The sequence below is a fragment of the Haemaphysalis longicornis genome, unplaced genomic scaffold (genome assembly GCF_048455015.1).
Source record: "Haemaphysalis longicornis isolate Haplotype H1 unplaced genomic scaffold, Haemaphysalis longicornis Haplotype H1 scaffold_3, whole genome shotgun sequence".
Classification (NCBI taxonomy): domain Eukaryota; kingdom Metazoa; phylum Arthropoda; class Arachnida; order Ixodida; family Ixodidae; genus Haemaphysalis; species Haemaphysalis longicornis.
This window is the reverse complement of record NW_027526335.1, coordinates 1443811-1466450: the sequence shown is the minus strand read 5'-3', so window position 1 is coordinate 1466450 and position 22640 is coordinate 1443811. Positions and strand designations below refer to the sequence as shown.

The following is a 22640-nucleotide window of genomic DNA, read 5'->3' as shown; positions in this document are numbered from 1 at the left end:
GCTCGGTCAGCAAGCTTATGGCGAATTCCATGGGCGAACAGGAGCAAGTGGAGCGAGCAGCCAGAGCAGCACACGGGAGTAACGGGGATGTGTGCTTTCGTTCCGCGAATGAAACATTCGCGCTGCTCCGGGAGCAGTGAAAAGAGGGGGAGGGCGAGATGTCAAGAGTCATGTGACCAAACGTTACCCGCGCTCGCTTCCCGGAGCATTTCGCGCGCTCGTGATGTCCGCCCGCAGTTATTCCTCGCCAGTTTTGCCAGATACGTGCCGGTGGTTTTGTGTCTGCCTTCCGCATGGCGACAAATGAAGAAGCCGAGCGGATGTTCATGTTCATGATAAAGGGGTCACCATCGTGTCTCCCAAAAATTAGCTGCGAACGATAACAGCGTCCACCGTCTTTTCTAGATACGACTCTACCTTCGGTCGCTGCTCCGGCGGGGTGAACAGGTGCTCGAACATAAACTCATGCAATGTCAAATCGTCGTCGTCTTCGCTGCTGCTGCTGTCCGATGATGAGCTTGCGCTTGAATCTGTGGTGCTTTCATCATCTAAAAGTAGCAGCAATTCCTTGTCCAGACGGCCGCGCTTAGCTGCTGCCGTACGCACTGAGCGACTACCGCGGCTGCTGTATTCCGCCATTTTCCCTTCGCCACCCGGGGATAAAACCAGAAGTGACGCAAAAGAGGTCGTGTGACTTCCTCGGCGTTCCCTGTTACTCCGCCGCTGGCGACGGAGCACCGAGAACTGCTCCCGGCTGCTCTCGGCGCCAAAAAAGTGCTCCTCATCGACCAATGAAACACAACGCCCCTGCTCCTGCCCGACCACTGGAAGACGCCAGAACTCGCGAGAGCACTTTGGGTGCAGTTAGAAGTGCTCCTGTTCGCCCAATGGAAAGCGCTATTAGAGTGCGCCGAGTTAAAAGGCAAAAGTGGTTTGTTGGCTCGTAGATCATAGCTTCAACAGACAGCGACATCTTTAAACAGAAACCGAATGGCTGAAATTATATTTCTGTCATTGACTGGAAGTTCGTGCGTGAGGACAAGGAAGCACATTGCGTCGTGAAACATAGCCAGCATTTTCCTGCCTGTCGGTGTGGGTCATCTGCCAGTGCGATCGTAGTTTCTTGACTTGAGTTGTGGTTGAGGGGAACATTTATTGACAGGTGTGCATACAGGAGGCTACGCATGAGCTGACCCAGAAAAGGTCAGCACCTGCAGAGGGCGAGAGCAATGCGCGGCACGCATCCTGGCTGTTCGTTTCAAAACCGATCTGTTAAGAGTTGCACAAAGAACCAAAGAGCGCCCTTGCTATAAAGACTTGGGAAAGTGAGCGCGGAGTGGAGCCATTGCGTGGCGCGCAGGATCCGTGCATATATTAAAAAATTAGCTCCAATACACGCTGTGGAGGTGATTGGAAAACAAAGCTTTCGAAGACACCCACAACACTTGCCCATGCAACGTCACTTGAATTCTCACACGTCACTCTACAAAGAGCAAAACCAGAGATTATGCCAGCCGTTACCTGGAATTCGCTGGGCCGGAGTCCATAACGCAGCTCCCTCGGCCACGGCCGGGCTGCGTATTCCCAAACCATATCCCGTAGGGGCCCAGGCCGACCACACCCCCTAAGCAGCGGCGCAGCCAATGAAGCTAAAAAAATTGCAATTTTTAAGTGCGAATGCACTTCTTAAGCGAGCCTGAATCGTCCGCCGCCGTCGTCCGCATAGCAACAGCTGCGGGTGCGCGCGCTCCTCGTCTTCCTCCTCGTCTTCCCTAGCAACGGGGGGAGATGGGCGCGCGCTACTCTCCTCCTCTCTCCGCTCAGTGACTGCGGGTGTTGGGCGCCTCCTCTCCACTTCGGGCGGGAGAGCTCTCGCTCGCGTAGCGGGCGCTCCGCATTCCGACGCGTGAGGGCGCTCGTGTAGCCCTCGCCGTAACGGCGGGCGCTACTCTCCTCCTCCTCTCTCCGCTCAGTGACTGCGGGTGTTGGGCGCCTCCTCTCCACTCCAAGATCACGATATCCACCGTAATCGCGCAATCAACAACCGCGCATTCGCACTTACACACTTTCCCCCTCGGGGAAGTGCGAGGGAATTTTTTTAACCTCCTTAGGCGCAGCACCGTGACGTCACTTCCTCTATGTGCGCGACTTCATGCGAGGTGGATTTTTTTCTTTTTTCCCTGTCCCCTCGTTTAGGCTGCTTTGCGGGCGGCCGATGGTTTCGCTCCGTGGGCGGGGCTGGCCTGTGGCGCTGGGGAAGCTGACGCACATGTAGTAGAAGTTTACCTTTTGTACCTGAGCCCCTGATCTCTCCGCGCTCTTCTTGCGCGCCTGCAAGTTGACGCTGACCTCCGATCCTGTTCCTAGATAAGCGCTCGGCTCGGTGCTCGAAGTTCGCTTGCGCGGATGGACGCTTTCACGCGCATGTGGCAATTATACAAGTTCCGGAAAGCAAACACTCTCATAAAAATGAAGACAAAAATTTGTTTTGATCTTTCATGATCGTGCTGCTTCGCGGCGTCCGATGGTTTCGCTCCTAGCGCAAGCCTGGCGTACGCGCTGGGAAGATGAAGCTCGCTCTCCGCGCACTCTTGTGCGCCGTCAGTCGCTCGTCTCCCATGCTGTTCCTAGTTAAGCTAGCGCTGGACGCGTTGCTCAAAGTGCGTGCGCGGATGGATGCTTTTGCACGTACATATGTAGTTATTGTTTACGTTCCGGAAAGCAAGCACTCCCAATAAAGTGAAGGCAAAAATGTTTTTTTTTTTGGTCTTGGGTGGTCCTTTGGACTCCCTACCGAAGCGCAGAACGTTTGCTCTCATTCGGTAGAAAGCACACGCGTACGTGGGTCGCTCTTCTGCTGCGAACATCAGCGAGCGTGTTATTCGCCATACTCGTCTGTGACTCGCACTCGCGCAGAACTGCCCATCACAAGGTTCGTTCTCATAATTGTGTGCGCCACGCGCGTCCCCCGCGCATTCACGCGATGGTCGCGAAGCTTATAACTTCTGCTTCGTGGATAAGCACGAGCAGCCGCTCGAGGTCGTCAGAAATGACCTCGCGTCAACAAATCATGAGTCTGTGTTCCGCGCGAACCTGCCTGACGAAGTAGCAGTCAACGCCTTCATGGACACGTAGAGCGGGTGCACCAACACAACCTGGATTGTCCAAAAGGTCCAGAAACGGGTCGAAAGGTATGTTTTTCGATACAAAGCGTTGTAGAACGCGAGGCAGCGGCGTTTTGCAACTTGTGTTGTACTATTTATATTTTTATTCTTGCTATTTCTTGTTTATACATTTGTATACTTTTTTGCGCGTGTGTGGCTTACAGCTGAGGCGCGAGCTGTGACACAATGCGCGCGAATTAAAAGGCCAGACACTACAGAAATCTATATATGTGGTAGCTAAAAATGCGTTGCAGGAAACAGACACAAACTGCTCATCTATACCCATTAGTGGATCTCCAAAAGTGACAATTTTTTGCCGTTATTTGGACTCCCAGATCACTATCGCAAAAATAGTGCGCCAAGGAGATAACTTTTTTTTACTCAGTTTTATCTCTGCTGCGACTACCGCGACTTCAAGCTCACGTGCAACTACTCATTAGTCCCAGCGAAACGAATATACGTATCTGAGTGAGTGTAACACTTTATTAAATGAGAGGCCATGGGGCCCTGGGGAAGCAAGGATGAGGGGAAAAGGGGAAGATCACAACTCGCACAATGAACACAGTTGCTGTCTTTGGGTCCTAATCGCAAAATGAACACATTAAAGTCAGTCAGTGGCAGCAAAACGCACAGTTCACACTTTAATGTACAGTTCACACTGTTGACAATGCGGTTCACACTGAAAACAGTGCACGCTGCAGACAGTTCACATTGTAGACCGAACGGAGAAGTCGGCCAGGCTGCTACACCAATTTGTAGAGTCCGTTTTCAAGGGCGTACTCGGTAATTGCTTCTAGTGCGGTGGGATCGTCACGGACCCGACTAACATGTTCCTGTTCAGTCGCACGGGTGGGACCTAGAGTTAAAGCTGGTGGCGATTACGGTCGAATAATGGACAGAGCCAAATTAAGTGGTAACAATTTGGTGTGCCTTCCCGACTACAGGGGGGGCATCAGCGCCATTCGGATCCTGCTGGAGCTGTCTATTTATAAATAGCGTATCGTATGCAGCAAAATCTGTGTGTGCATGAAGCACAAATTGTTAAAAATAACTAATCGACATTGGCAACAGTGTGAGTGGTAGCACGCATGATTACTGATATCAAACTGCGCCCTGATGGCTTCAGTGAAGAGACTGTGGTCAATAGCCCTGTACAGAAGACATATATCAAACTCCTCGAGTACTTCAGTTGCTGTACAATCCAACTATTACTTAGCCCATGGTTGGTATGTATTTTCGATAATGTTTCCCTAAATTGTTATGACCAGCAGTGTAAATTATGCAGAATTCATGACCGAGTGTAAAACGTGTACGTTTGAGCTGGTGTCTTTCTTATCAACGTATCACCCTTGCAAGAACGATTCACACCTTCCATTGCTGTTAACAAAATGTCAATGTTTTCCTTAGTGGCACTGTTCCTGATAAAGAATTAATGCAATGAAGTTAATGCTAACGAAATTCAATGTAATAGTGCTTATGAAAGTGCCAAAATGTAGCAGCTCATGCAGCTGTAATATTTCGCAAGGGTAGGAAAGTTTGCAAATGTAGTCATGGGCAATTGGCTGCCTTTCTTGTAATCCTTACCTGCAGCACCGAATCGTGTTTTGAGGTGTGTATATAGTGAAAGAGCACCCAACTCCATTGTATACCCTTCTGTGTGTTGTACAATGAGCTTTCAATGAGAGTGTTTGCTTTCCGGAACGTGTATAATTGCCACATGCGCGTGAAAGCGTCCATCCGCGCACGCGAACTTCGAGCACCGAGCCGAGCGCTTATCTAGGAACAGGATCGGAGGTCAGCGTCAACTTGCAGGCGCGCAAGAAGAGCGCAGAGAGATCAGGGGCTCAGGTACAAAAGGTAAACTTCTACCACATGTGCGTCAGCTTCCCCAGCGCCACAGGCCAGCCCCGCCCACGGAGCGAAACCATTGGCCGCCCGCAAAGCAGCCTAAACGAGGGGAGGGGGAAAAAAGAAAAAAATCCACCTCGCATGAACTCGCGCACATAGAAGAAGTGACGTCACGGTGCTGCGCCCAAGGAGGTTAAAAAATTGCAATTTTTTTAACCTCCCTGGCTGCGCCGCTGCTTAGGGGGTGTGGTCGGCCTGGGCCCCTACGGGATATGGTTTGGGAATACGCGGCCGGGCTAGAGCGGGGGACGCCGCCGCTGTATAGCCCAGCCGCGGACGAGGGAGAAAGAAAATGGAGAGGAGCGTTTTTCGAAGGGTGAGACAGCAGAGCCCAGCCATCTTGATGTGCTAGCTCGGGGCTACACCAACGCGCGACACAAGCGCAGACACCAAAACAATTCGGCATGTGAGCTTAGTGATCCCATTTATACGGACTTAAGCTAGTTAGTTTAGTAAGTTTAAGGATTGCGAGAAAGCAGAGGGAACTTTTATAATGGCTATTTATCAGAACCAGTTGCTCCTTTCGCCTTTTGTAATACCTGTTAAAACAACCCAATTGGTATTAACCAATTTAGAAAACGCAGTCCCATTCCAGGCAAGCAGTGCGCAAAAGATATGGCGTTTCTCTAGCGGCCATATGTCTGTATTTGGTCTCTATATTTTGTCCCCCCCCCTGCAAACCAATCCTTAATGTATCGTTGCCGTACGACCGCTTAATTACGTCGGGTCCGGGTTATCCAGGAGGTGCTGTCGAACAAGTTAATCAAGCTGTGCGAAGGAAGCGCGCAATAGACGGGAAGCACGCCAGAACAAGCCAAAAACGACCCTCGGTAAAGCAGACGACAAAACCGTATCGCCGACGTGCCCGCCGGCGAGCAGGCACATCCGCGCGGGGAACGCCGGGTATAAATTCGCCGCCCCATCTATATTGTGCTCCGTCAGAAAAACACTCCGCAACCTCCCCCCCTCCCCACCCCCGCCGCCACCTCCGCCGCGTTGGGAGTTTATTGTCCCGCACGCCGCGAAAGAACCGTTGGCTGGTAGATGTAGAAAAAGATGTGAGGCGTAACGCGCTGAACCTACACAGGTCATGAGGCACGACGTAGTGTAGATATCCGGATTAGTTTTGACCACCTGGGGATTTTTAACTTGCGCCTAAATCTCGACACACGGGCGTTTCCGCTTTTCGCCCCCATCTGTAAAGCAGCCACCATGACCGGGAACCGAACCCGCGTCCTTGGGCTCAGCAGCACAATACGTTCATATTAGTTACAAACTGACCGACTGACTGACGCGGAACACGATAAGTTCGCTCATAAACAGTCATCACTCAAAACTGGGCTAGGCAAGCAAGGTAGGTAGTACAAGAGTCCTTCAATGATTCTGGTAGTACCTTCGAGAAGAAAGAGCCATTCGTGGAAGCGGCTGTGCATTTTGTCCAAGTTATAAGCGAGGGGGGCAGCGCTGTGCACATTGTAAGGCATTCTAATACTAATGATAGTACGCTAGCGGGATCTCTGAAAGAGCGCAGAATTGAAGTCCTTTAGTAGTGATGCAATGGTGGTGTAAATAAACGCAGTGTGCGTAAAATAGCTGCTTCTTTGTTGAGTACACCCAGTCCTGAGCTACAAGTTATGCGGAAAAGAGGTTTCTAGATATCACGAACGTGAATACGAGAACGTTTGTTATTGCTTTAAAAGCAGTTTTTTTATAAAAAAAATATTTATGAAAATTTGACACTTTACAAGCACTTCCAAACTGCTGGATATCAATTGTTAAAGATGGACAGCATAACCAGGTTCAGGGCAGGTTGTTCGCAAGCTGACGGTCTACATTTTAAGATATTGCTGTGAACCATGTATGGGTTTGTTTATTTATTGTTTGTTTACTGCCCGGCCACACTCGGCTCTGTTATCTGTGTCCCCAACGAAGCGCGTCTTCCATTCTTTATTTTTATGCTTATCTCATTCAGATAAGCAGTCTGTTTCGCCCTAGCGTCACTAGCCCAGAATAATCTTCTTTGATCTACAATGTTCTGGATGTAAATCGACGGTTCCAGAAACACTCGCGCCGAAAGATATATGCCTGCACAGCAGACGCCGCGGCAGTCGAATCGCCGGAGCTTGCCTGCACACGTCACTTTGTTGACTGCCGCGTCGCCGCCTGTGTATTTTCTGAGTTGTTAGGGGAGCACAAGTTCGCTCCAATAAACTTCTTATTCTTGAAGACAACTGCGTCGTCTTTGACTAAGTGACATCTGGTGAAGGTGCTGGGCACATGCACCCTAAGCCCTCGTCAAGCCGCCAAGCAAGCCGCACTCGTGTCAGCCGCCGACAGCAAGGTCTTCAGCCGGAGTTTGGACTGCTTCCGGATAAAGTGAAGAAAAAAGAGATCGTGACCACGACCATGATCAACGGAGGCACCATGACCAACGCTACCAATCCTGCCCTCGTTCTTCAGCAACCCAGGGAGCCCCCATCATTCCATAAGTCACCTTCGGAGGATCCCGAAGACTGGCTGGAACAAGTTGAACGGGTCAGGCTGTTTAACCGATGGGAAGACGCGGAGACACCGAGGCAATTGTTCTTCTACCTTGAAGATTCAGCACGGATCTGGTTCGAGAACAATGAGGCCTCCCTAGAATCTTGGAACGACTTCAGAACACAATTTTTAGCGACGTTCACCACGGTTGTGCGAAAAGAGCGGGCCGAAGTGTTGCTGCAGACGCTGACACAACACCGTAACGAAGGCATTGTTGTGTTCGTCGAAGAGATGAAGAGACTTTTCAGGCATGCTGACCCTTGCATGGCGGAAGAAAAGAAGTTACGCTTCTTAATGCGCGGTGTGAAGGAGCTGTTTGCTGGACTTGTCCGCAATCCGCCCAAAACCGTCGCCGAATTCGTGACAGAAGCCAGCACAATTGAAAAGGCCCTCGAAATGCGTGCTAAGCAGTACGACCGAAACTTTGTCGGCACAGCCAATGTGAACTACGTCGACAGCATGCGGATTCCGGCAGACAGCCTACGCGAGACTATCCGCGCAGTAGTGAGGGAGGAGCTGCGGAAACTTCTCCCAACGCCGCCGCAACCACAAGCCGCTTCTCTTACCGAAGTCATTAGAGAAGAAGTGCAGTAAGCGCTCGGAACTCCAACGACGCCAGAAGCACCCCGCGAGCCGCAAGCAATGGCCTACGCGGCTGCTGTTCGTCGCCCTCACCCACCTGCGCCCGGTCGTCACGAGGCTTCGTACCGTCGTCCTCTGTCGCCGGCCAGACCACCTGCGGTGCAACGCCCCGCCCCAAGGAAGACCGATGTGTGGCGAACGCCCGACAACCGTCCGCTGTGCTACCACTGCGGAGAGGTCGACCACGTATACCGTCGCTGACCCTACAAGAGGCTCGGTTTGCGAGGGTTCTCCGTCGACGCACCACGCCCCCGACCCGGCCAGCGCCCATCTGAGATCGAAGAATACCTGTCCAACACCGGCCATGGACCAGCCCGTTTCAACCGTTCGCCGTCGGCCTACCGATACCAGCCGCCGAACCACCGTATCAATGCTGAGTTCGCACGAGGAAGGACCCCCAGCCCACGCGGGGGAAGCTAAAAGCAGCAACTTGTTGTTGTTTGTTCGTTTATTTCATAGCCTCAAGGCAACTTCTGGAGGTGAAGTTGCACAACACACGGAAAAATGAAAACCCTCCAACGACGCAACGACTCGCCGAAGACCATGATTCAAGACTTGCCCTCAGCCCGACGACCCGATTTACCCCGGACGTGACTCCCGAACACGACGACGACACGGCGCGACGCGTACCCTACATGACCAAGCCTGCCGTTGAGAAAACGACGATAACGACGACGCATTGTGCCAAACAGTCAAGACACAATTGTTCCACGTGTGGAGCTGACGTGTCCCTTGCTCGAACGTCTCTGCAAGGCGTTCGCTTCCTACGCGGGGTTTTGGACAGCTTTAGGTGATTTTGTCACCTCTTTCCCTTTGTGACCTGCTTTGTTCCAGGTTGTAGTGAGGATGGGCGCTATTGCGCCGCATGGCGACTAACTCTCCTGGCCGGGGCCTTCCCCCTGGTCGGCCAGTCTTACACCGCAGGAGCTCCCTTTGCAGGATTTCCTCCGCAACGGGGTTACCGACATCCCTGTGGCTCTTGTGCCCACGAATGGGGGCGCAATACGGCACAACAATCCCGGAAAAAATGCAAAACGCCCTCCCTTCTGCTACGGAGCGTTTCCAGAAAATCACCAGCGTGCGTCCCTTCAGGAAAGGAGGCGTTGTGATCCGATCGCCTGACCAAGAGTGCGTGCAGGACTTGCTGCAGTGTTCAACCTTTGCCTCTTTCCCGGTGAGCCCATTTGTGCCTGCCCATCTTGCATGCTCGAAGGGCATCATTCGCGGAGTTGACCCAGAAATGTCAGTGTCAGATATGCTGGAGGAATTCGCTTCGGCTGGTGTCATTGCTGTGCATCGCTGTAGCCGAGTAGAGAACGATGTCCGCTATCCGACCGAGTCAGTCATCGCCACCTTCGCTGGTGTGTCTGTCCCTGGGGAGTTAAAAGCGTGGCCCGTAATCTTCAAGGTTGAGCCGCTTTCCCCTCGTCCACTACACTGCCGAAAGTGTTGGCGATTCGGCCACAGTGTCGGGGGTTGTAAGTCGTCCGCTCGTTGTTGCACTTGTGGAGGCGACCACCCTCCTGCTCCATGCCAGACAGACGAAGAAACCTGCTGCCTATGTGGAAACTCACACTGTGCGGACTACTCCAACTGTCCAGTTCGAGCACAAGAGGTGAAGTTCCTTGAGGTCATTAAAAAGCGCCGGTGCTCGCGGAGTGAGGCGATGGCTGTAGTCAAAGATAGATCGTCAGGTTATGCCTCAGTTGTGGCACGTGGCTCCGTTACTGTGGACGCATCTCTTGTTGATGTGATCGCGTCAGCAATCGAAAAAAGTCAGTCAAAGATGATGGATCGCTACTTGCATGCTATGGCAGAACTCCTAAGAGCTCACACGGCACACATCACAGAGTGTGTGTCCGCGTTGTGTGGCGTAGCTGTGCAAACAGATTCCGGTTGTGGTTTTAATACTAAGGCTGTTGGGTCACTCAATCAACTACCTTTGGATGAGACTGACCCCGCTCACTCTTCAAGCCGTTTCAGCCAACCGTCACCATCCACTTCTGCTTCTTCAAACCCTTCGTCTCAGTCCCAATGCGGAGGTACTTCTCTTCCCTCCAAAATGGTGGCTGGCCTGCCCCGCGGTCGTTCGTCCTCGATGGTTCGTCATGCATCCAAAGCCGCAACTGGCCCGCCTATTTCTCGAATGGCGTCTAACATTCGTCCTAATAACGAGAATAACGGCGAGTCTGAGAACCACCCAGAAGACATGGAGTGTCAATCGATTGTGTATAAAAGAACAGGATCGCCAATTTTGGGTTCACCTGAATCGTGCCCGAAACAAAACACTAAGAAAGGTCAAGCGAGTAAAAAAACAGGTGATATTTTGGAGGCGGCTGTGGCGGCCATCACTTCCCCATAATGTCTCTACGGATACTTCAATTGAATTGTCGTTCAGTCTTTTCAGCGCTAACAGACCTTCACACTGTTTCTAAAACCCGACCAGATGTTATTGTACTGGAGGAAACTTGGCTGGCTCGTGGTCGGCCATTTAGATTCCACAACTACGAACGTTCCGTTTAGACCGTCCAACTAAAGGAGGAGGATGGCTAACTTTAGTATCCCCTCGATTTTGCCATAAAGCCCATCTCTCATTTCAATTAATGTCTGTGGAATCGGAAATTCTGGCAGTGACGTTCAATCTTCCAGGTTGCGTTGCATTTTCTATAGTGAATGCGTACTTTCCGAGTGGAGTAACTTCCACCTCTTCACTCGATGCTGCCGTATCGGCGTGTGAAAAACGAGTTGTTCTTTGTGGGGATTTCAATTCGCACCACGTATCGTGGGGTTTCCGCACAGATTCCTGTGGCAGGCGTCTTTGCGACTGGATGCGGGACAACAATTTGTATTGTTTTAACTCTGGAACTGCGACATTTTTTCGATGGCAGACCAGTTCTGTTCTTGATTTGACCTTCTCCACCCCGGGAAATATATCTTCATGGTCTATTTGGGACCAGGCTACAAGTAGTGACCACATCCCAATTGTATATGAGATTTATGCCTTCCTACGTCACCGCGAGCACATATAGTTCGGCATATAAATTTTCATCGCGTTCAAAAAGAACTAAAGACAGCACTTAGCTCTATTCCATCGGGAGACGAGGAACTCCGGGCAGCTCAAGTGTTATCAATCCTTTCTGAATCTGTTAAAAAAATCCCATTTTATTGTTTGTTCACAAAATGATGGCGGCTCCAGTCCATGGTGGAATGAGGAATGTGCTCGTGCGTATAGTCAGAGAGAAGCGGCTTGGAAGAAAGTTCTTAAAAACCAATGCCCATCCAATTGGACCAGTTACAAGTTTGCGGCTGCAATATTCAAGCGGGTTGTTTCTAAAGCAAAAGAAAATTATAACACCCAAAAGTTCGCCTCTCTATCAAAGTCCAAAAATAGACGCATGCTGCATAGATTCCTTCGTTCAAGAAAGGTTCTACATGATCAGTATAACGGCAAGTCAATTGTTCAGTCAACGAGTGAGTCTATGGAAACATTGGAACGTATTGCGCAGGAACTGGAATCTCGTTTTTCTTCTGGGTTGGCCTCTCCTTTTGTGTGCCAGGTTTCAAATGATGGTTTCACTCCAGTGACAAGGGCGGAATTAGCTGATATTGTTTTGCAGCTGTCTAAGTGTGCTCCAGGATCAGACGGCATTACGGTGGCAACGTTAAAATTTCTGCTTGAGGTGTCTCCTGATGATTTACTAAACATTGTCAACATGTCATTAAAAAACAGCTGGATACCTTCAGAATGGAAAATCGCTAAGGTAGCACCATTGTTGAAAAACGAAAATTTGGGTTTCGTCAAAGACAATATTAGGCCGATTTCGTTGACTAGCAACGTGGTAAAGTTGGTTGAAAGGGTATTGCATGGCCGGCTTATGCGGTTTCTGAACAGTAATCGTATTCTAAGCCCCGTCCAGATTGGCTTCAGACCTGTAAATTCTATTTGGAAGGCCCACGTCGACATCGAGAGCCGCATTAAATTAGCTCGCCGACTAAAACATGTAAGTGCGCTGGTAACCCTACATATAGCAAAGGCTTACGACAGCGTAGAGTACAGCACGTTGATGTCACGCCTTGCATCTAGCGAGATTCCAGGGTACATCCGCTCCTGGATTGGTGAGTTTTTAAAGGGAAGGAAATTCTTTTGTTCCAAGGGCGGTTTATCGACATCCCAGTACCACCAATTTCGTGGAGTTCCTCAGGGATCAGTTCTTTCTCCAGTTATTTTTAACATACTAAGTTCTATCCCAATACAGAACGGCATATCTACCTATGTGTATGCCGATGATATTGCTTTTTTCTCGGCTGATAAGGACATCCAAGCGTTATATCAGCGACTGCAGGACTATGTGGTTGTCCTGGATAATTGGCTTAGCACGGTACACCTCTCGCTAAATGTCAGTAAATGTGCCGTTATAGTATTTCCCAGCAATAACCCTATATCATTACGTCTAACATACCGGTTGCAATCCATCCCTCAGGTCACGGAAATTAAATATTTCGGTATAATTTATGACGACCACCCCACATGGTGTCCTCATATTTCGCACATTGCTGCCAAAGGCGAAAAAGCTGCGGGAGTGCTACGTAGGCTATGCAATCATAAATTCGGTATGCGTAGAGACGCCCTGCTAATGATTTATCGTTGCTACGTTCGCCCAGTATTGGAATTTGGTTGCGTGTTATTTTCTGGCTGCGCGACGTACAAACTCCATCCCCTATTTCTTATTGAGAGATTGGCGTTGCGTTTATGTTTAGGGTTGCCAAAGTATGTAGCTAACTCTGTATTGTACCTTGAGGCACGGTTGCCTTCACTTCTGGATCGATTTAAATTGTTAACTGTTGTAACATTTCTAAAACTGTTTGAATCTCCATTATACGAGGCTCAACCCATTTTCCTCTTGAGGTCTGACCTTTTTCGAGGATTTACGTGGCCTCGATTTCAGCATCCTCAATGGGATTGCGTTCAGGCATGGCTGCAGCCTCTTTGTGCAGATCTTTTTCTACTCCAGCCCTATTCTGATAATTTGTCGCCTGTCGACATAAGCTTGGACAACATTTTTCCTTCGCATGCGAAATTATTGCCGGCCCGATTACTCAATCATTTACTTGAAGATGACTTGGCTACTGTTCATACTGATGTCGTCATTGCCACAGATGCCTCGCAAAGTGATGAGAAGGCTGGGGTAGGAATATATTCTCAGTCTCTAGATTGGTCCTTCTCAATCAGGCTGCCAGACTCCCCGATCTTTCAGGCAGAATTATTGGCGATAATCTTAGCCCTTAAACTACAGCACAGATTTGCGGGGGTGGTTATCCTTTCGGATTCTCTCTCCGTGTGCACTGCTCTAACAAATGATAAAGATTCTTCCATTCTCAGGTCCTTCCGTTCATTCATTCCTTACCAGCTTCGCGAGATCCGGTTAGTGTGGGTCCCTGGTCACGCAGGGATAATCTTCAATGAACTGGCAGACCAATTAGCCAATTTGGCTCTTGGGGGTCCTGCCGTCGTGAATAGCCCAATTGACAGTTTTCTTTTGGGGGCTAGGTTCAGGCGCCTTCAAGTTTTACAAATTAATCGGCAAGATGCCCTTCGTTCATGCTCCGACTATATTCACCTCTCTCACTTATGGAAGCCTAAATTCTGCGAATCTCGTAAGTGTGAGGTCGCAATCACAAAATTTCGTTACAGAATCCCCCCTTTAAATTTTTATCTACACAAAGCTGGTCAGGCGTTATCTCATCAATGCCCTTTCTGCAAGGCCCCTGAAACAATAGAACACTTTCTTTTAAATTGCCGCAGCTTTTCCTCGATGCGACGCACGCACCCTGAATACACGTTTAATCGGCTGAATCTCCCTTTATCTTTAACCGTTATTCTTTCCCTGGGTTCTTCCATCATAGGATATTGCCACAGAGATGTCGTGATAGCCTTTCATTCCTTTGTTGCGGCGACAGGCCGGATGCCCTGCTAGATAGCTATGCCTTCATTCGCGAGTTTTTTTTCCTGACAATCCTGTTCTATCCAAAGATTTCTTTTTCTGCTCTCAATGTTTTTTCTCGTACTTCTTTTTTTCTTTCTCTCTAAAATAAACCGGGTCACAGCCTAATTATTACAGGCAGCTTCTTGGCCAATCCCCCGCGTGGGTACGCGCCATGATATAAGGAACCAACCAACCAACCAACCAACCAACCAACCAACCAACCAAGACACACAAGCCGAGATACGACGCCATGACGCGTCCGGAACTCGAGGAAGGCGGCGTCCGACCTCCAGTTGTCCATCGACGGCTTTGGTGTACTTGCCCTCATAGACACGGGAGCCGACTACTCAGTCATGAGCGGATCATTCGCGTATAAGTTTAAGAAAGTTACGACCAGATGGGACGGTCCGCACATACGCACCGCAGGAGGCCATCTTGTAACGCCCAGTGGAATGTGCACATCACGCGTCACCATAGACGGCACCACGTACCCTGCTGCGTTCGTCATTTTGCCCAACTGCTCCCGCGACGTAATTCTTGGAGTGGACTTTTTGATGGACAACGGTGCAATAATTGACCTGCAGACCAAGTCAATAACTTTAACGTCGGAACCGAACCTCGAACATCGTGCTGCTGTAAGGATTGCCGATGATCATGTCACCCTGCCACCCCATGCAAGCTTGATGATCGCGGTCTACAGTGAAGATGCCGCTCCTGACGTCGACGCTAACTCAAAGAGTGATCAAAGGTTGCTTCTCGACCGCGGTGTCTCCATCGAAAGAGGCATTGCGTACTTCAAGCAACGCAAATCTCACGTTTCGGTCACTAATTTCACAGAATAGTCAAGCATTTAAACAAGGGAGCTGCAATTGCGTTCCTCGAAGAAACGCAAGAAGCAAGTGACGTGATCGCGGTCGCCGATTTTGAACGCACACCCGAAGACACCTTCAAGCTTCCGCAGCCCTTCGACATGAATCCGGCGCTACCGCAAGAACAACGGAACAAATTTTTGGCTTTGCTGCGTCGCTACAGCGATTGTTTTTTGTCGAACTCAAAGTTACGTCAGACACTTCTGGCGAAGCACCGCATAATAACCGAGGATGGAGCCCGACCTACCCGACAGTCACCGTACCGCGTCTCTTCGCACGAGCGGGAAGCCATCCGGACTCAAGTCGACGACATGCTCAGCGACGACATTATACAGCCATCGAAAAGCCCCTGGGCTGCGCCGGTCGTACTCGTAAAGAAAAAAAAATCACGCCATATCCACGGAATGAATGATGATAAGTGGGGCGAAGCTCGAGAGGGGGAGATCATCGGTAACCCTAACTCTCCCGTGAAAGTTCGCCCTTTACATCATTAAGAAATACGTAAGACTGTGTGCGTACATTGTACAAATCAACTTTTATTTTCGGAGTCAATGCTCCCAGGTCCAGACCTGGTGAAAGACCCCGCGCCATCGAGGACTACCCCGCACCTCCACCACAATTTGTCACGTAGGATGGGACACAACGGTAAAGAAAGAACTTTTATTTAGGGCGAACTTGTGCCCGAACAAGACGAGAGGAAACGGGCAAAGGTCCTTGCGTCTCGTTCGATCTCCGAGAACGACTGCCTGCGTTCGTGGCGTGATCTCTTGCGTGATCTCCCCCTCGCAGTGCACGTGCGCTCGCGCCTCCGTTGGCGAACACAGACAAGCTCGCGCTCCCGGTGCCGAGTTTGCGCTGCCGGTTGCAGCCGGTTCTTGCGCGTGCAACGCGGCCCACTTTGCGACATCTCCGAAAGCATGCGGCGGTCACGTACCACGAGACACAAGGGATGGACAGGCCCATGGCTTTAGGAGCTTCGCCCCTAAAAGGATGGCTCATTAAGGTTCTGCGTTACCCGCCGAGGTGGCTCAGTGGCTAAGGCGTTGCGCTGCTGAGCACGAGGTCGCGGGTTCGGTTCCCGGCCGCGGGGGCCGCTTTTCTGATGGAGGCGAAAAGCCAAAACGCCCGTGTGTGCGAGATTTCGGCGCACGTTAAAGATCCCCAGGTGGTCAAAATTGATCCGGAGCCCTCCACTACGGCGCGCCTCATCGCCTGCGTTTCGTCGGCGCGTTAAGCCCTACAAACATCATCAAGGTTCTGCGTTGACTACCGGTGACTAAACAAGATCACCAAAAAGGACGTATACCCCCTGCCACGAATCGACGATGCCCTCGACCACCTCTGCCATGCCAAGTACTTCTCATCGATGGATCTGAAGACCGGCTACTGGGAAATTGAAGTGGACGAGAGAGACTGAGAGAAGACCGCATTTATAACCCCGGACGGCCTATACGAGTTTAAGGTGATGCCATTTGGACTGTGCACGGCGCCAGCGACGTTTCAAAGAGTCATGGACACTGTCATGTGTCAGGGCACCCCCGGAGGGGGGACACATCAAAACCCCCGAAAAAACTAGGAAAAAGAACAAAGGAACGGCCATTTGAAGTGCGCGCCAGGAGCGCGCCAATCAGCAAGCGCCAGCGCCGACGCACCAAGGAATCATGTGCAAAGGTGGCAGCACACTGGTCGGCCAATCAGAGAAGGTCACGAATGGGACAAGTGGCGAGATGACCATATAAGGACAAGGAAGAAGCAAGAAGCCAATGGGAGTGCGCCACGAGAGATCCCAGAGGGTATAAAAGCGGGGCGCACAAAGAGAAGGGGGAGGCAAGACGACGGGAGGCAGACAACCAGGAGGCAGCCGGAGCACGTGAGCTTCACGGAACGAGCCAGGGGGACGCGGCCAGGCCATCGACCACGCCATCCGAGCCTGGGCGGGAGCGGGCCGACATCGCATCGGCACCGTCATCCTAGGTGCACCACGAACCTGTGTCTTCGTGGCCCCAGCGGCATCGGTCGGGAACCAGCGGCCAGCGTCCAGGCTCCGTCGACGTTCGTCTCGACGGCCCCGAAAGGCGACGTTCGTGCCAAGCCTACCTGGAACCTCCAGCGGCAGCGTCTACCAGGGGGTAGCCACCGAGGAAGCACGCCGCCGAAGGGATGACCGGACGCGTCGAACGCCGGCATCAAGGACCTCCAGCGAGAGAGGCTACCAGGGGGTAGCCAAAGAGGAAAGAAGTGAGGACGCGCGGAGCCCACGCCGTCCAAGGAGTGACCGCGCGCATCGAACGCCGGCACCGAAGAAGAGAGACGAGGACGGCTACCACCGAGTCGCGGCCACGCAAGGGTGCGACACGTCAGCGCCGACGACAGGGGTAGGCCAGTCCAATAGGGACGCAGTATTAGGACACAACTAGGGAATTGTGGTGTAGTGAGATCACCTTGAGGGTGATGCAATAAGTTGATTAGGACGAATTGTGTAGAACTTGATATTGTAGAGACCTTTGGGTTAGAATCGAAGTGTATGTTGGGAATATTAGAGATGGGAGTGTTTATCGTTTGTGTGTAGTTTAATTATTGAGTGCTTTGTGTTAGGCTTTTGCAAGTGTACATTAAATGTATGTTGTTAAACACGTCAACGGCTTCCCTGTGTCCATTGCTCCGAGCTGGTAAAGACCACCCCACCATCGGTTCACGTGACAGACACTGTGCTAGCTGGTCTGAAGTGGCACACCTGCCTCGTATACCTCGACGACGTTGTGGTATTCGCCCGGACCTTCGACGAACACCTTGCAAGGTTGGAGTCTGTCATCATCATCATCATCACCAGCCTATCTATGCCCACTGCAGGGCAAAGGCCTCTCCCATTATTCTGCAATTATCTCGGTCCTGTGCCAACTGTGACCAATTTATCCCCGCAAACTTCTTGATCTCATCTGCCCATCTAACTTTCTGCCGCCCCCTGCAACGCTTGCCTTCTCTAGGGATCCACTCTGTTACCCTTAATGACCAGCGGTTATCTTGCCTTCGCATTACATGCCCTGCCCACGTCCATTTCTTTTTCTTAATTTCTACTAATATGTCTTTAACACCAGTTTGCTCCCTGACCAACTCCGCCCTCTTCTTGTCCCTTAATGTTACACCTATCATTTTCCGCTCCATTGCCCGCTGAGTCGTTCTCAATTTAAGTTGAACCCTCTTAGTGAGCCTCCAAGTTTCTGCCCCGTAGGTGAGTACCGGTAAGATGCAGCTGTCATACCCTTTCTTCTTCAGCGACAATGGTAGGCTGCTATTCATTATCTGAGAATGTCTGCCATATGCACCCCACCCCATTCTGATCCTTCTAATTATCTCTGCCTCATGGTTGGGATCTGGGGTCACAACTTGGCCTAAGTAGATATATTCGCTTACCACTTCCACTGCCTCGCCACGTATCTCAAACTGCTGTGCTGTCCCGAGGGTATTGATCATTACTTTAGTTTTCTGCATATTAATTTTCAGGCCCACGGTTCTACTCTGTTCGCCCAGTGCGGAAAGCATGCTTTGCAATTCGTCCCCCGAGTTACTTAGCAAGGCAACGTCATCCGCAAATCTGAGGTTACTGAGGTATTCTCCATTAACCCTTACTCCCACTTGTTCCCAATCCAAGGTTCTGAATACTTCTTGTAAGCATGCTATGAATAACATTGGAGAGATTGTGTCTCCTTGTCTGACACCCTTCCTTATAGGTCTGTACTCTTCTGTAGGTCTGACACCCTTCCTGGAGTCTGTACTCGAGGCCATTCGTACGTCGGGATTAACGCTGAAGCCTGAAAAGTGCCGTTTCGCGTACGAGGAGCTCAAGTTTTTGGCGACGTCGTCAATACCGCGGGAGTACTGCCTGACCTGGCAAAAACTTCAGCCATTGCGAACTTCCCAAGGCCAAAAGACAAGAAGGGCGTGCGAAGATTTATCGGACTGTGGGTATACTACTGGCGCTTCGTCGCAAACTTCGCGCGCATTGCAGAGCCACTCATACGCTTGAAAAAAGACAGCACCCTTTTTAGCTGGCAAAAAATGCCAAGAAAAAGCATTCTGCGAGCTGCAAAAACGCCTGCAAAGCCCGCCCATGCTCGCTCATTTCGACGAAGACGCAGAAACGGAAATGCACACGGACACCAGTGATATAGGCTTGGGTACCGTCCTCGTCCAAAAACAAAGCGCTTGCGAAATAGTAATCGCCTTTGCCAGCCGTGGTCTATCGAAGGAGGAGAAAAACTACTCCGGGTCTGAAAAAGAGTGTTTCGCTATTATATGGGCAATTTCAAAATTTCGCCCACACGTGTATGGTAGACCATTCAAGGTTGTGACAGACCACCATGCGCTGTGTTGGCTCGCCAATTTGAAGGACCCCTCAGGCCATCTTGGGCGGTGGAGCTTGCGCCTGCAAGAGTTTGACTTTACAATCGTCTATAAATCCGGCAGGAAACACTCCGACGCCGACTGCCTGTCCCGCGCTCCCGTCGACCCACCACAACAAGACTCTGATGAAGACAGCGCGTTCTTCGGCGTCGTGACGGAGAGCGACCTAGCCACCCAGCAGCGTGCCAACCCCTACTTACGCGTCATAATCCACTACCTCGGAGGATGCAACGTCGCCGTGCCTAGGACCTTCAAACGCAACCTACCAGCATTCAGACTGAAAAACTCCGTTCTAGGGAAGAAGAATTTCAGCCCCGGAACGCGAACAAATTATCTTCTTGTCATCCCCGCAGACCTTCTTCACGAAATTTTGGAAGCGTGCCATGACGACCCATCTTCCGGACATCTCGGCACAGCCTGCACAATTGGAAAAATCAAGGCGAAGTACTACTGGCCCCGCCTTACATCCGATGTCACCCACTACGACCGGAGCTGCCGTGACTGCCAGGGACGAAAAACGCCACTGACGAGACCCGCCGGACTTCTGCAGCCGATCGCCGTCCCATCGAGGCCCTTCCAAAAGATTGGAATGGACCTTCCGGGCCCGTTCCCTACAGTCCGATCCGAGACGAAGTGGATTGTCGTAGCGACAGACTTAATGACGCGCTACGCAGAGACCGCCGCTCTTCCAAGGGGGACTGCCCAAGAAGTCGCAAAGTTCTTCATAGGTCAAGTTGTGCTCCGACATGTTGCCCCTGAAGTTCTAATCACGGACCGTGGAACGGCCTTTACTGCCGAGCTGATGCAAGGAATATTACGCTACAGCAACACGGATCACCGAAGAACGACGGCGTAACACCCACAAACGAACGGACTAACTCAACGTCTGAACAAAACGATCGCGGATATGCTGTCAGTGTACGTCGAAGTTGAACATAAGACTTGGGACGAAGTGCTCCCGTACGTCACTTTGCGTACGACACGGCTATCCAGGAAACTACGCAGATGACGCCGTTCGAGCTTGTATACGGCAGACGGCCGACTGCGATGCGTGACGCCATGCTTCCGCACGTAGAAGACGTCGACCTCAACGCCGATGTCCAAGGATACCTTCAGCGTGCGGAGGAGGCCTACCAGCTTGCTCGAGTTCGTACAACGGACCAGCAGCTGGTGGATGCCGGGCGCTACAACCTCCGCCGCCGAAAGGCTGAGTATCGCCCAGGGGATCGTGTTTGGGCTTGGACTCCCATCCGACGACGCGGACTCAGTGAGAAGCTTCTGCGACGGTATTTCGGACCATACCAGATTCTACGACGTGTCGGTCAACGTACCTACGAGGTGATTCCCGATGGTGATTCCGGATCACGAAGACGCACGCTGCCCGAAGTCGTCCACGTGGTTCGCTTGAAACCTTACTATGCAAGATGCCGGACTTTTTTACGTTGTTTGTTAGGACTGTCTTTTATTTTAGCATCGGGTCGATGCACTCTTAGAGGTGGGTAATGCCGCGAACCATGTGTGGGTTTGTTTATTTTTTGTTTGTTTACTGCCCGGCCACTATCGGCTCTGTTATCTCTGTCCCAAGCGAAGCGCGTCTTCCATTATTTATTTTTACGCCACACAGGCTATCTCATTCATGTAGTCTGTTTCACCCTAGCGTCACTAGCCCAGAATAATCTTCTTTGGTCTACAATGTTCTGGATGTAAATCGACGGTTCCAGAAACACTCGCGCCGAAAGACATATGCCTGCACAGCAGACGCCGCGGCATTCGAATCGCCGGAGCTCGCCTGCACACGTCACTTTGTTGACTGCCGCTTCGCCGCCTGCGTATTCTTTGAGTTGTTAGGGGAGCACAAGTTCGCTCCAATAAACTTCTTTTTCTTGAAGAAAACTATGTCGTCTTTGACTTCGTGACAATATTTTTCCATGCGCCACTAGAATCACGCTGGCTGCAGTCATAAGGTGCGCTGTGCTTTAAATGCGCGTGTTTACTGTGTTTTTTTAAAGTGGAAACAAAGCTCGATGTTGTATAGTTCGCCTGTTAAGTTCTCACTGTATTTGGAAGCACGCACCATCACACGATCTTCTGTCTTCACCCACGCTGTACCCGGCAGGACATTCGCAGTAGAAGCTTCCAGGAGTGTTGACACACCACCCCGTACAGTTGATCGCCCCTGCTGAGCACTCGTCAATATCTGCACCAAGAAATTGATGTTAACAGGAGTAAGAGTCAAACGGAAGTAGCTGCTATTTGAAGGGACACTGAAGTGAATTTGTCAAGCTCCCATTTTTGCTTGCACTGCGTAGACTAGCTCAAATTAACACACTTTTCATCGTTTATCCGGTTGATAAGTCGGTAATTATTTTATAAAGCGCTAAAGAAGAAAAACTGCCATGCGCGGTTTGCAGCGTCCGCACCAACTTAAGGCTGTGACGACGGGAGGAGATGCACCGTGATTGGGCGATGTCCAAGGTTAGCATTCAAACAAGTTTCGGTTGCGGTACTGTAAAACAACATGCTTGACATCCGACGGCATCGTTGGATGCATAGAGTTTCATACTAATATATACTAGAGGGAAATCTGGCGCTGCATTCGCGGGCCGCCGTGGGCAGCGCCATTGTAGCTAGCGACGTTCCTCGCCTCTTTGGCTTGATTAGCCACATGGCTTCTCTTTCGTCTTGAAGCCAAATCAACAAAAACGGGTAACATTGTTTTTTATTCAGCTTGCATGAAGTTTCTAAATAATCCCTGAGAAATAAATCTTTCTGGAGGTTCAATTTCGTAATGATAAAACAAATTCGATTAATCTTCTGCAGTAATATTGTTGCATTTTTGCAGCCAGAGCCAACTTCTCAGCCTGTTCGTGAACCATGCCAAGGACAAGTGGAACGTGACGGAACGCTCACCGAAGCGCGGCTCCCCTAGACGGCGGCGCCAAATTTCCCTCTAGTGTATATTAGTATGAAACTGTATGGTTGGGTGGGTATTCTCGAAATCTCAGTAACCGTCATACCGCGCTTCTGCCATGTTGTCGGCTGTAAAATGCCTAAGATAAGCCTCCCAGGACGGCTTGGAATCGTAGCAGTCACTAGCCGAGGCCTACGCAGTGTATGAACACCCTCCGCGT

At 50.8% G+C, this 22640-nt stretch overlaps 2 protein-coding genes across 9 annotated transcripts in view; one reads left to right on the top strand and one right to left on the bottom strand.

Annotated features, from left to right (window-relative positions):
- Nucleotides 1–22640, bottom strand: part of LOC144173833 (uncharacterized) — a 268949-nt gene that overhangs the window by 113157 nt on the left and 133152 nt on the right. For 6 of the 8 annotated variants that reach the window (XM_077702101.1, XM_077702095.1, XM_077702096.1 and 3 more), the window contains one exon: nucleotides 21584–21706. The exons of the other annotated variants lie outside the window; for them this stretch is intronic. In XM_077702101.1, the coding sequence (XP_077558227.1) occupies nucleotides 21584–21706 (123 nt within the window). The remainder of the gene's footprint in view (nucleotides 1–21583; nucleotides 21707–22640) is intronic. 8 annotated transcript variants of the gene reach the window in all.
- Nucleotides 7350–9131, top strand: LOC144173494 (uncharacterized). Its single transcript, XM_077701894.1, has 3 exons — nucleotides 7350–8198; nucleotides 8494–8580; nucleotides 9090–9131. Exons 1-3 carry the CDS (start codon nucleotides 7350–7352, stop codon nucleotides 9129–9131), a joined length of 978 nt encoding a protein of 325 aa, XP_077558020.1.

What these genes read in the sequence shown, in the direction of transcription:
- LOC144173494 (XM_077701894.1), top strand. Translation starts at nt 7,350, where the DNA reads ATGCACCCTAAGCCCTCGTCAAGCCGCCAAGCAAGCCGCACTCGTGTC. An exon ending in CCGAAGTCATTAGAGAAGAA is followed by an intron (nt 8,199 to 8,493) that starts GTGCAGTAAGCG and finishes GGTTCTCCGTCG; the next exon opens with ACGCACCACGCCCCCGACCC. An exon ending in TGGACCAGCCCGTTTCAACC is followed by an intron (nt 8,581 to 9,089) that starts GTTCGCCGTCGG and finishes GCTTTGTTCCAG; the next exon opens with GTTGTAGTGAGGATGGGCGC.